Source organism: Tympanuchus pallidicinctus, unplaced genomic scaffold, assembly GCF_026119805.1.
Source record: "Tympanuchus pallidicinctus isolate F22 unplaced genomic scaffold, pur_lepc_1.0 scaffold1, whole genome shotgun sequence".
Classification (NCBI taxonomy): domain Eukaryota; kingdom Metazoa; phylum Chordata; class Aves; order Galliformes; family Phasianidae; genus Tympanuchus; species Tympanuchus pallidicinctus.
The window spans coordinates 73,884,806-73,899,574 of NW_026294618.1; the positions used below are offsets into that span (position 1 = coordinate 73,884,806).

At 34.7% G+C, this 14,769-nt stretch overlaps 1 protein-coding gene across 8 annotated transcripts in view; it reads right to left on the reverse strand.

Annotated features, from left to right (window-relative positions):
* RGS7 (regulator of G protein signaling 7) overlaps window positions 1–14,769 on the reverse strand; it is a 231,725-nt gene that overhangs the window by 97,539 nt on the left and 119,417 nt on the right. For all 8 annotated transcript variants that reach the window (XM_052701782.1, XM_052701775.1, XM_052701793.1 and 5 more), the window contains one exon: window positions 891–941. In XM_052701782.1, coding sequence (XP_052557742.1) covers window positions 891–941 — 51 coding nt within the window. The remainder of the gene's footprint in view (window positions 1–890; window positions 942–14,769) is intronic.

Below are 14,769 nucleotides of genomic sequence, written 5' to 3' on the forward strand. Positions count from 1 at the left end.
GCACCTACAATTTATAATTTTAAACACAGTGATTTTACTCTTTCCTTGAATTCCACAACGATTAAACTTCATTTCTAATATGTCAGATAACGTGTTTAAAATTAAAAAACAAATACAGATAGAAATTACACTCCCAAAAGTCTGAAAAAGGAACAGGAAAAATTGGAATTTTTTTGATTATGCTCTAAAGATAGAAGATTATCTTTCCCCTGAAGAAAATATAACAGGAGTTCCATAGAATTTTATTTCAGATATTCAACATTTTCTACTAGAAAACATTCATTTCTGGAAATAAATATCAGACATGCACAAAGACTGAGCCAGAACTTGGCCATATAAGAAAAGTGTGGCACACTTGGAGCCAAAGCTTTACTTCCACATTCCAAGACAGTTCATTGAGCACTGATATACTATTTGCAGTTCACTCTCAGTTTAAGATACTATAAAAGCATCTAAATTTAAAAATGCAAACGTAGTTCTTCCTAGCAACACTAGAGCATATTTTATTAATTTTATTTATCCATTGATCTATTCAAAATTCTGTTAAGAAAACATCATGTGCTTATGAAACTATTCAGTACAACTATGAGTCAATTCCTAACAGAGTAGAATGAAAATTAATTTTCTACTAATTAAAGCACTCATTTTCTTGGACATCCTCTTGCTTCCCAGTATGTGCTCCAGCAAAATGCATAGCCAAAATCATCAGATTCTTAGCAAAATTTTCAGAAGCTTGATGATGGTTTTTTTTTCTGCAGAAATTACACTGATGAAACACAGTCTCCACGTTGCAACAGAAGACAAACAGAATGCAATCCTTTAAAAAGGTAATCTAGAATTTTCTAATATATATAAAATATATATTCTAATATTAAAAAAAAATTAATTACCTGGATCTTCTATAGATAAGTTCTTTGTCAACCACTGAACAATGTCTGAACCTAGGAACAAAGAAATAGATATTTTTAGATTAATAAGTTTTCTCTTCCTATTCTTCTATTCCCTAGATCTATTAGTTTTATTCTACGTGTAAAAGAAATATCTATCTTTTGCACTCAGACAACTATATTACTTTTTTCTTTTCTTTTCTTTTTAGTTTCTCCACAGCTTTGGCCTAAGAAACATACTGCTCCCTCCTTTCCTTAGGTCAAAACTCATAAAACACAGAAATGTCAGAAGATAGCCTACAGTTTAAATAGATATTATTGAAAAATTTGCATTAAAACCACTCTTTTAGAAGTCAGAATGATAGTTTCCCTACTTTCCTAATTCCAAATTAGGTTGCAAATGAAGCCTAGGAAAAATAAATACAGATACAGATGATTTTGGAATAATGATTTTTTACAGGTGCAATACAGATGATTTTGGAATATATGACACTGTATGCTGCAGGCCATCTCTGATAAAAGGCCTCCTTGGTACTAATACGTACCATTATGAGCTCACTTAAGGACCTCTATTGTGTTCAGCTTAGCCTTCTGACTTTTTATCTCTAGCTCTTGATAGAAGTTATTCTTCTGCAGTGTTGAAGTCCTTTCCTTACAAGTCCAGACTCCGTACTTCTTTATCCCTGCATTTACTGCCCATCCATTTCTTTGTACTGTGTTTCTTTCACTTTCTTAAGGCCATACGTTATTGCTGTCCTCTTAACAATTCTGACACCAGACTCCTTGTTGTGTTTTACGAGTATTCTTCCAACTCTGCCTCCTGCTTTCTAACTCTCTCTTGGATGTGCACTTCCTATCACACTTCACACTTTTCGTACCAAGCCACGCTGAAGGATCTCTCATTTTTCAGACTGCAAGCTGCAGTTGGACTTCACCACTCTGAACATACTAAATTCCAAAATAGATTATGAAGCAGTTTGGCAGACAAAAAAAGACATTCATGATTTAAGCAACTTTAAAAACGAAAACTGGCCTAAGGGGAAAATATAGTCTAGACAGTTGGGGGTGATGTGCATGTTCTCTGCATTGCAGCATGTCTCCATTTCAGATAAGCAATCTAAAGGAGAGATATGTCAAATTTTTAAGTTTCCTTATCCATTTCTAAGAGAACATAATAACTTCATTAAAAAAAAGAAAAACAAAAACAAAACTCTGAAAAGTGAAAAGATAATCAAAATCAACATATGTCAATGTGAAAAAGTCAAAATAATAAAATCTCACATATAGGCAATAATATAAAATATTACAATCTGCAGATTTCCCCATCACTCTCAAGACTCAGATTTCTTCCTGCACTTCTGAGAGTGCATAATTTTCTTTTATCTTTGTAAGACAAGGCATACAAGGAACTAATAAACCAATTCAGAGAAGAAAGAAAATCTATTTTTACTCTCTTAATTGCAGAAAATAAAATTTCATTGCTTCTATTTTATTATATTTAATGAACAGATTTATCATGTATTTTAGAAAGCCTAGCTGATTTTAATATAAGTTTTCGTGTGTGTACACATTACTAAATTGATTATACAGCAGTGAAAATTGTGGGGATTTTACAACTGTCTCCAGAGAAATATTTTCATTACTTTATTACATCTAAATTTGGATAGATTAAACTTCAGTGGCAAAATTTCTCATAGTATTTACACTTAATTAAAAAATTACACATTTACACATTTACATTAAGTGAAGCAGTCTACCTTTACATGCTCTTAGTGTTGGACATAAACAAAATGTTTCAGATGGTTATTCCTACCTCAAAATATTATATTTTTGTGTATGTTTATAAATATCATTCCTATCTTTATTCATATGAAGTTTATGAGGCTGATGTTGGAGGATGTATTTTAGCTCCGTGTAAGAGGAAACTTCATAGATTTCAGTGACACAGTCCCAAGCCTAAGCATATATTTCCATCAGCTAAACAGAAATAATCAGCCCTACATATTTCCCTAAACCCTCAAAGGTCAGAGGAAAAAGTCATTAAAAAAAAAAACATAGAATTTTTTTTAACTTTTGTTTCCTTCAAATTCTTCAGGTACCCTATGGGAAGACATTTTCCAATTTTGATCTCAACTTAAAATGCTTCATTTCTCTTTACCTCTTCCGAACACTTTCCTACAGTGACATATTGCAAATCTTAGTCCTCAGCTCCTGTCATTGTATTTGTGCATGTGATCTACACATCAGAAATTTCACCTCCATATGTTACAGTGTCTTCTAAATAACAGTGGGAAATAGGATTGACAATTATAATATCTGTTTCTGAAAGATCACTACCACTATATATTATTTTGTAATGAAGCCATTTCCCAAGTACCAAAAGCCAGAACAGCAGTTTAAGTCAGCTATCACATTTGAACACTGATGATTTGAACTGCATGATTTTGATGACAAAAGCTCAAGCCAGTAAATATTTACATTTATATTCTCTCTATTGTGCAGGGCATTCAAGTGAAGCAAAGTTGCAAGTAGTTTATCACACCATAAGTGAGAAATTTATCAGTCCATATTCCTTTGGGAGATCTTGTGGGCAACTCTACTTCTAAAAAGAATAATAAAAGTGCCACCTTTAATAGCTAAGTGTTTTTAGCTGTTATTTTAAGTGTCTAATCAATAATGTGATTTCATTCACTCACATCTGCCCCCTTTTCTAGTGTTTACTAATCATGCAAATTTGTTTCTGAAAGTGAGGGCGGTACTGTAATTTCTTATCTCAAGAAAAGGACAAAGCAGCAAAACAGGTAAATGTTTTGAGCAAAAATGGTATTTCACTAGAGTCCCAGATTTGAAAATCGGGTGACCAGTAAATTCATGTCAATTTTCATACACTGTACTTCGTACCTAAAGAAAACACCCAAGAATTAGGATGAAAAAGGTTACAGACTTCGTAAATTCTAAGCAAGAGCTAATTCTTACATGATAACACATCTTCAACTTTAAATCCTGAGTCGTTCTCATCACCAAGGATCTATCAAAGTGATGAGGACAGAAATTGCAAAGAAGCATTATCTTGGTAAATGAGCCTCCCAAGAAGGAAATAAAACAGGACTTTTGCTTTCCTAAGTTGAAAGAGAGTACTTGGAATGCCTGATGATGTTGTCCGATGATAAAACGTCTAAAAAATTTGAGCTTTTTAAGATATTTCCTTTTTATAATTTGGCATTACCTGAAACAAATCTTTTTAACTAGAAGGAAAAGCAGCTCAGTAGGAGGAATTACAATTCTCTACTTAGAAGAGAAAGTAAAGTAGTTTGAAATTCAGACTGTAAATGCTACATTTGATTTAAATCCAAACGATGAAAAAAAAAAAAAAAGTTACATCACAAAGATATTCAGTTTTTGTCCGTTGATTAAGGTGGCAGTCACTGGTAACGTACAATAACAAATACTCTGTAATAACATTTTCTAAGGAGATTCCCAACTGAAATTCCCCAGCTCTCCATGTCTCACTTCTGGGAGGCAGCTAAAGGGGAAGCTTGCTTTTAGATTTCTAATGTATAAGAGACCTTACAGACCAATCACCATTTCAATTTTGAAATCCAACAACCCTCATTTCTCGTGCAAATTCCTGCATCAAATACAACTGAACATTATCAGGGGAAAAGCCTCAGAAAACATTAGAAAATGTTTGCAGCTCATCAGATCAAGGAAATAAAATTCACAAGATCTTATCCAAGTCAACAAATATGAAAGACTTTCCACCTTTTAAAAGAAAGCAGCAAAAATACATAAAATATCTGCTGATATGCCAACTGGTGATTATTTTTAAATGAAGCAGTCTGAAAATAGCAGTTACTGAAGCTGTCACGACATCTTAAGGATTCGCCAGGGCAATGCTTAAGTTATCTTTCAAGAACAGAACCTTTAATTTAAACAAGCCTCTACAGAATACATTTAAAAAAAGGTGTTGATTCTAAACTCCAACAAAATTAACGGGAATTATAGATTTGTTTTTTGCAATGCAGGGATGCAATGAGCCATATAACCCCTGATCTGACAAGAAAAAGGTGTAACTAGATCTGCAAAATCAAATTAATATTAAAAAGTTCTATTATTTCAAAGATTCAAAATGCATTTATGTGAGGAACATTGAAATTCTAATAAAGTGCACCAGAATCACAAGCCATGAGGTCACTGAAGAGCTTAACTGAGCTACAGTGATCTATCGTTTCACAAGAAGAGAGGTTTGATAATGCAAAAATATATATTACTGCTAACATCCAGGTATTGTGACTAAATTCTATTCATTTTTTTCACTTATAGTCTTCAGAGTATTTACATATAATGAAGTATATGGGAAGTTTGGGAAGTTTTCTGCATTCCTGATACCAAAAGAAAGGATTTTGCTGCTGACAACCCAGCAAATACTGTATCTTCATGAACGCTTTTGTCATCTGAACTCTCAAGGGTAAGCTAATCATTGCAGAGATTCGTCTGTACTGTAAGAGCCAGGAGGCTGGGCTTGTCCAGCAGCTGCGTTTGCTGAAGGGCTTCACACCAACTTGCATGAACCTGGAGACCAACTTACTGTAGGGAAAGTTTAATAAACATTACACACAAAGCATCAGTTTCTAAATTTATGACAATGTGATTGTTACTAATTAATAAGGTAAGATCACTGCCTTTCTATTGGCTTACTGTTTTTGTCAAAAGACCAGGGTCGTGCAATTTTGGTTTCTTTCTTCAACATTGTTGCTTTGTCACAGTGGGAGAAATACTTCACGAAAATAAATTTAGTTGTTGGCACACACTTCAAAATCCTTGATCATGACTGAAAAAAAATCATGTGCAAATGTAGTCCTCACTATTTATTCAGAAACTGGAAACAGAAACTGGATGTAGATCAGTTTCTCAGCACTTGCACTTCTTTGCTCTTTACCCACTCACATAAATTGCTCTTTGATGGAGTTGGACTCTGTGAGAAAGTGTCTGATGAATGGGAGATGATCTAAATTCTACAAGTTTTCATGGTCACAAACCAAAGCACAGGTTACCATTGAATTATTTCACCATAAATATTTTACAGTTTCTTTCTTTCTTTCTGAGAAGTGTAGTTTGTGTATCAATTCTGCATGCATACATCTAAAAGAAATCAAGTACCATACATATTTTATTGCAGAAGGGTTGAGAGAAAATAAGCAATGGCTGCCAACTCTCACTGCCAACTCTTTTGATACACTTAACGTTCTAAATATATTTTTTCCATACTTGCATCCATATTGGTTTATTTTCAGATTATTTTTTCCTTATGTGAATCACTGGTAAGCAAAAAGGTTCACATCAGTCACTTGGTAGGGCTATGGATAGAAAAGTAAACAATAAAAGGGTGTCGGGAATCTCTAAGATTTGCAGTGGTGCCTGAAGAAATAATGAGTTATTTCATGTTAAATTACAGCTCCAGTCAGTGCTAAGCTGGATTTCAGTCTAATAAAAAAATGAATTCAAGGATTCTTTCATTGCCTTGTTCCTAGCGTGATGTAAGCTGGTAAAAAGTGTTCCAATTATTGGGAAAAAAAAAAAAAAAAAGAAAGAGAGAGAGAGAAATTACTGACTCTGTAATTTTTTGTATTAATTTAAATGCTTTCTACCTTTAATTTTTATTTAACAGCCTTTATTTTCTCTTTTCCTTTGGATTATTGGAAGACAAATTCATAGACTTAAACCAGTATCATGGTCTAACATAAGTGGCAAAAGAGCTGAATTTGTAATAATTTGAATACATTGCTGATTACATTTACATATTTAACATACTGACCTTTACTATTTAAATATGCTGGCTTATAGAAGAAAGACATCACTGATCAAAGAGCTGTTTAATTAATGAAATTTGCATCTCAACTTTCACACATCTATTTCTGCCACTTTCTCTTTTAAATTACTGATGAAAACAGATGCATAAACTTACTCTTTTGACTTATTACAGTTGAAGTTGTCCCACACATCTGCTGTAGTCCCTTTACTCCTCAAGGAAGCTTGTAGTTGTAGATTTAAAAATCATATTTTAATAATACTCTTAACTGTACAGAAAATACAAACTATTCTAATGATATCTACTGCAGCACACAGACACACACAAAATAGAGTTTTCTGGATTAAAAACAATATAATAAGCTATGAGGATTTTTCTCTCTCTCTCTCTTTTTTCTTTTCTAGTGTATATTGACTAAGGAATTTGCAGAAATAGTCTCAAATGAATCATCTTATTGCTTTGAATCAGATGATTTCATTTCAAGCTCCAAACAATTCTCAAAAACACTCAAGCCAAAAATGACAGAAAGATATGCTCTTCTGGCTAGCATAACCATGTGAAGAATAATACATCTCTTGATATTGTTCAGTTACTGAATCTCTGCTTCAAAGAGGAAAATCCATTTACTTTCATATTGTAAAAGAACCAATCAGCTAATTCAAAAGAGCTAATATAAGATGTGAAAAATCTCTCCTAGCTCCCATATCTACACAAAAACACTACTAGTGCTGATCAAAAATTCCGGTAATGTGAATTCTGCAGTTACACCCTGCACCACGTCCAAGCTTCAGAACAGAAATTCTGTTCAATAAACACAAAAAGAGCAACTAGTCTAATCAGGGCTGTGCCTCTGTGCCCACCCTTTCTTCTAAACCACAAATACCAACAGGACCATGCTTTCTCCAAGCAAAAGGAACTGCAGCGTTGTTCCACCAACATTTGCCTCTAAAGTTTCTCAAAAGACATCCTCTAGTCAGATCTCTTCAACCGCCACAAGTGGCTGTTTTATAGATGACTGTGGCTGTGCTTAATTGGCAACATACCAGTAACCACAGATGGGACCTCTGTAATCTCAAAGCTGTTATAATAAGCACTAACGATTAGCATCTTGCTGAAGATCCCTGCTTCATGCTAAACATTTGCAAGACAAGAACGATGCTGTTTAGAAAAACTGTGCTCTGAAAACCCGGAACAGATTTTGACAGTAAAGGAATTTTTATGCTTTCTTTCAATACGTTGTAAAGCAACATGATCTTGTTTGACTCCCAAGAAATATCAGTGTTCAGATGACAGAGATAATGGAAAGACTATTTTGCACATTCTTTTGGCAGCAGAAATGTACAATTTCTTCTATGTAAAAACTAACTGTGAAAAAAAAAGAATTAGAAAATGTAAGTAAAATTCTGAGCGCTGTAAGGTCACCTTGAAGAAATCTATTTTTGAGAAATCTTCATCACCAAACAGAAAAAAGAAAAAGCCTTAATTCTAAAATACTTGACATACACTCCAATCAACCAGGAGGAGCCCAGGAGGATTATCAATGAGACTTACTTGATTTCCTGCATGTAAAAATCTTAAATAATGATAAGAGATTAAAAGCTAAGTGACTTAAAGTTTTCTCATCACTGCAACCTATCCGTATTCTCCTGTCAACCAGTTCTGAGAGAGGAAACTTTCAAACACACATAAAGACATTTGGGTAATACTAAGAGAGAAAAAGATGAGAATTCAGAAACCCATCATATTGCCCTTCCCCCATTATGTTTGGGAACTCTCAAGCTAAAAGCTACCCTCTGGTTTGCATCAGTCTTCCTGTGGAATCCTCCCAACACCATGTGCAACTGTCTAGCACTCTTTCATACATGAGTGTGCACTGCACAACTCAACAGGCAACGAAACTGTAATGAAACCTCTGTCCATCTCTCTCAAACCACATTCACCCCATGTGCAGGTAAGGGCCCAGCCACCAGCCAGGAGTACAAACTTTTTTTTCTCCTACTGCCTGCTGCTTCTGATATTTCCTGAAACACAGTCTTCACCCAAATCTGCTCAGATACACGCAGCTCCAGGCTTATTAACTCAAATGTCTCCATCTCAGTCCTCAGGCATTACTGTACTTTTAATTGCTTTATTTTATTTATTTTATTTATATTTATTTTAATTGCTTTACTGGAGCTGTAACACTTTTGTGTTACATAGTTTTGGAGATAACAGGAGAAAACAGATTCAATTTACTGTCTTACTGGGAAGAATACTCATGGAGGGAGTGGAGCCCGTAGAGTCCCTTCTTTCCTGCTCTTTAATGGAAAGAACAGCATCTAGGTGCACTACAGCAGATGGAGCACTACAGCACGCACCAGTATATAAGCCCCCTGCCAAGGAAAGCATTCACATGTAGAGAAGGAAATGGTAAGGTTTCCCTTCAATTCCTGAAATAACATGTAAAAAGGGTACAGTAATGGCACTGTTCTTAGCTTGAACTCTCACTCAAAATATTCAGCTAATATCTATGTTTTACATCTCAATAAGACATTTTTGAAGAAAGAAAAGCGCTGTTTACTGTAAATGGTTAATCTAGCTTTACTTTTAAGTTTGTTAAATGTTTCACTGTGTCCTGAAAACAACTTTTTACAGAAAATAGGTAAATCAATAAGCACAAATTTTTGGAGTTCACTGTAAAGAGATACCTTAACATTACACTGATCACCTCCTAAGTCTTCTTTCTTAATTAGCAAGCAAGTTTCAAACTAAAATAAGAATATTTTATTGCTAGTTTTATGACAGAGGTCTCCACAAAGGAAAGCATCACGAAGGCACGGGGTTGGGTTGGGTTTGCTTTCCCCTGCACATTTAAATTCTTTCTTCTTTCTACTAATTCAGCAGTAGCTGAAATTTCTAAATATACTTATTACTTTAGTCATTTTAATTGCTTTCTATCTATGGGGAAGTAAAATAATAAATTTATGCTTTTCATAGTGAGCACCACACGAGAGATACACTAGAGTGAGAGCCCAGAGCTCTACTGCTGCAGAGCAGACCTGGTGTTGGGGTGGAGTGGGTTTGTTTGAGCAGACGAACTGACACCATCATTTTGGGCAGTGAATGTAGATGGGGGCAACCACTCTAAATTAAATTTCCACGTATTTTATATTTCTTCTCAAAAATTGTTGGTGCTCATTGCATAAAGAGTAAAGAAATCTAATTTTACTATTTGCAGTTTTTAACTCTCAATCACTTTAACTTCTATTTGCTTAAATATATATATTTTTTTAATTTTGGAATTTTTTAAGAACAAAAAAACCCCAACACATAACCAGTTGGAGATATTATTTATGCTGCTTTTGCAGATTTCACAATTATAAAGTCTTGAAAAGAAATACAACTGGTAAAAAAAATAAAATAAAATTGAAGTAGCACTATCCAAAGCAACCTTACTAACTTTCTGCAGTGATGTCATCACAAACTGCAGCTTCTGACCTCTCAGTTTTTCCTGAAATGCATGTTATCATTAGTCAAATATTTTCTTCCTTTCATATACACATCAGTAACAGTCTTCAAGTTGCACATTAATAATCTCTAAAATGCAGTAAAAGCAGCCTGAGATTGAGATACCTGACAAAATAAGCAGTTTTACTTTCTTGTTTTTATATTAGCAGTTTGAAAATAGTGGTTAGAAACCGTTTTCAGGTCCAACAAAAAGACACTGTAAAAATCTTCAGTACACCATTGCTTCAAACAATTCTGTATTTTTTCATATTTTCACTTACAAATGTCTAAGAAATATCGTATTTTCCATCTGAAATGGTTTCTTCTAATTCTTGCCATACTGCCCCAAAAGACACCCACACACAGATGGCAATGGAAGGAAGTGAGGTAGCAATGTAATTTTTACAAGGCACTTCACATCCACAGAGGAAAATCCTGAAGTTCTCATTCAGGGGTAGTGGAAAGTACGTACATAAGCGATTCATCATTTGTTTTGTGATTCTGACTGCAGGAAGAAAGCTGGTGGAGACAGGGCAACTTACTGCTTCGACATTTGCCCAGCAATAATATCAATGTGATTCCTTCAAGAGCTCCCACACAACAGTTCACTTATACAGCTGGTCTGGAAATGGGCTTTTTTGTTACTGCTATTTCAAAACACTCTTTCAGTGACTCATGCTCTTACTCTACGCTTAAGAAAGAAAACTGATGCTGAAAAAAACCTTTTTAATAATCATATATTTACTGAATTAACCAAGTTGTTTTACGTAGATATGCTGAATAAAATACATCCTTCAAGGAGAGATAATGATGCTAATTACAACAGCATAAAGTGATGCTAAACAGCAACTCCTGATACAAGCTGGAGAACTTATAAAGAACTTAAAAATTTGCTCTTTAGCTCATTCTCACAGGTCCAGAAATATTTACATTGCATAATTTCATTCATGATAAAAAAGAAGCTATGGTAGAGTGACCACATAGAATACTTGCATTCAGAGATAGCGCTCAGTGTGTGGGCATCAGCTATAACAAAGAGTCCCAAAACACAAATTTAATGATGAACTGCTACAAAATTTTGGGATTAAAATACTTTGTTTTGCCAAAGTAGTCATTTTTTTTTTTTCAGTGCTTTTTTAACACATAGGTCCCACTGTTTCATGACATCCAGCGAAGACCAGCTGTTTATCAGGTAATAGCAATAAGTACATAGTATAAGATATGAGAAAGTTTGCTAAAACTGAGCAGAAGGATTCAAACTTAGATTCATACTTAATCCCAATCCTCAAGTGTCACACCAGAAGCATCAAAGAATCACAGAATGGCTTGAGTTGGAGGGGACATCAAGGATCATCAAGTTCCAATTCCCTGTAAAATTTTGCTCACGGCTCCTTTTTTTCTACTTGAAATATGAAATATTTTAACATTCAATAGACTATAGGAAGTTCAAATGAATTTCTGTTTTTGATTAAACTGTATTGGATGGTTTTGTGCTGCTTCCTCTAGATCCATGGCTGTTTTAATACTGTTGTGTCTCAGAGTTTACATATCAAATATCTGCTGCACAGCTACATTTTCAAAAGGAAAAATTAATGAACTGCAATTGCAAGTACCTATCATTTGGACCATTTGTCTGGCTGAAAATCTAATCCCATTCAGCTTTTACCAAAATATGGAATTGTTTCAAGACTTTATTATGTTCAAGTGCCTAGTGTAGTAAAAATCATTTACATCACACAGCACAGAATGAACTGTTAGAAGTGAATCTGATATTGATACTTCCACTAAATTCATTTGCAGCCTTTCATCTTTTTTTAGGCATTATGAATTAATTCATTCTCAATATCAATAATTGCACTGCTCTCCTGTCTGAAGTAAATATGACTGGCTCTTTTCTCAAAGCAATATAAATCTCTTGGTTCTTTTCAGAGTAGTTCTCTACACATGCACTTCAGCTGTTCTATTACAATGAAGGCAAAATGTATTATCTCTTCAAGATAATTCCTAAAGAAATGTAATGTGTACTGACAACCAAAATTCTCTAACATGATTTATCTGTCAGTGTATATTTATAAAAAATTTAAATAAACATGAACTATCATTTTAATACACAATCAACAGTTCTTGAGTTTAAGATATCCTTAATCATACCATCCCTAACAAGTGCAGTATTTCATCTAAATTTGAAAATTGAAGCATGATGAATGCTCATACAGGCCAACCTTTTTCAAAAACCTGTGCTCCCTCAAATCACAGTAAACTTAGCAAACTGACTTACAGAAAATAAATCCCTCTACATTTTAGTTCACTAAGTTCATTCCTGCTCTTATGAGTTTTCTTGGGGACATTCACAGTAGCATTTCTAAGATATTAATCATAGCTCTCTATCTATTACCAGCTCTTCGATATTTTTACATGAATTGAAAAGCAGTTTTTCTACTTTTACAAGTAACTTGGTAACATGTAAACAAATGTCTCTTAGAAGCAAAACATTTTCTTTTCCAGCAATATCAGCTTCTGAGAGCAACTATGAAACCACCATGAAAGGCTCCAGTTTAGGAATGTTTCTTAGTGTCTGGACAAAATAATGACCATTGCAAAAACCACCTGGCTTCTCCCATCCTTCCCTTCACATTCATTATGTCCATAACTACCATTTGATATATTAATCCATTGGCTTCCAGAGAGTAATTGGAAGTTCATGTGAGAGAGTAGGAGAGAGCCATTTTCAGTCACCTATTATCATGCAGAGGAAGAAAAAAGAAAATCAACAAATTTTCTGAACAATGTTCGACCATTAGTCTGTGGTGTAAATGTTTGCTTTTAAGGAGGGTTATTTACCTCTATAGTAAAGATAATAGTTACCCATAATGTGCTGTGGATTCAGGGGATTGAAAGAACAGTAAAGTGCATTGAAAGGATTTACCCGTAAGTATTGGTATAATAGACAACTGTATGTCCTGGTGCATGGATTCTATTCATATTATTTTAGTGAACATTTTCATGTTTTATTTCATTTAGATGAAACAGCTGAGAAGGGATGGTACCCTACTGTGAACACAGAATGTGTCTTTTACAACTTAATCTCATGAGTATAGAAGCTCTTTGTGAGAATGAGGCTGTAGCTCTGTTTCTTTTTTTTTCTTATTCACAAAATGCAGAGAAAAAAAAATAAGTTCATATGGTTGCCTAGCAGTATGCAGTGACGTCAATACTACTTTTAGCACCTGTTGAGTCTTTGCTGTTTACACTCTCAAGAGTAAGAACCTTTTAATGAAACATGCACAAAAGCATTTACAGACATCTCTAAGCCAGCTCCCCTTTTTCCCACCTTCCGTACATACATGGTAACTTTTTTATATGTTGGTCTACCTCTTCAGGTATTGAGACCTGCACATATTTTATCTAAAATTGTTGATGGTCATTTTTTCCCTAATCATTGATTACAGACTCAGGAATGGATCGCATATTTTTACCTTGGGAAAACAGAAGCAGGATCAGTTAAAAAAAAAAACCAAAAAAAAAAAACAAAACATAATACAAATAGGAATCCAGTATCTTCATTGGATTCACTCCAGTATGTCCATGTCTCTTTTGTACTGAAGAGTCCAGAACTGGACTCCAGTCTTCCAGTTGTGACCTCACCTGAGAGGATACGAGGAGAAGGATCCTATCAACCTAGTGATAAAACTACTCTTAATAATTAGCCTCCTTTGCATCAAAGGCACTTTGCTGGCTTATCTTCATCTTGATGTCCTTTCCTACCATGCTGCCTTCCAGCTGGGTGGTGCCCAGCATGTACTACCATGTGAGGCTGTGCCCTCTCTCACACAGAACTCTGCAGTTCTTAATGAACTTTATGAGATTCCTATAAAGTCCCGAACACTAACAGCTAGTGAAACACACCACCTAGAGATGGTTAGTTTGTCACAAAACACACAAACACAGCAGCAATTCAAACCAATCAGGAAGAGTCAGAAGTCTTTGTTCAGCTTAAATTCACTAGCTTTCATCTGTTATTGACTATGTAAAGAGTCACCTTTATTTTGGGAACATACACATTCCATGGTTTTAAGAAACACCTGCTGCAATATATGAGTTCTGCTCCAAAAGTAATGCCTCCTATTTTATTTTGTTGACCCACAACATCAAACGCAGATGATGGTATGGTAATAAAGGCAGAACCTTCCCACCAATATTCTATTACATTTTGTTGCAGTGTGACAAACTGCAGCAGAATGGCAGTCTGACAAAATGACATCTGACATGCAAGTACATATGAAGCACAGGTGTATAATTGAATTCCGCCACGTGGAAAAAATGGCACCCATTGAAATTCATCAATGCTTGCTGAATGTTCATGAAGATCAAGCAGTGGATGTGACACCAGTGAGGCAATGGGTGGTACATATCAGCAGTGTCCACAGGAGGTCACCACTGTTAGTGCAGATTTTTCTGAGCACAGAATGCAGGCTCATTCATTGCTGGCAAAAACTGCATAGCTAATGGTGGTGGCTATGCTGAAAAACAGTATTTTCTAGTTGCGAATTTGCTTTATCAAACAGTGCTTCTGTGTTCTTTGTATCT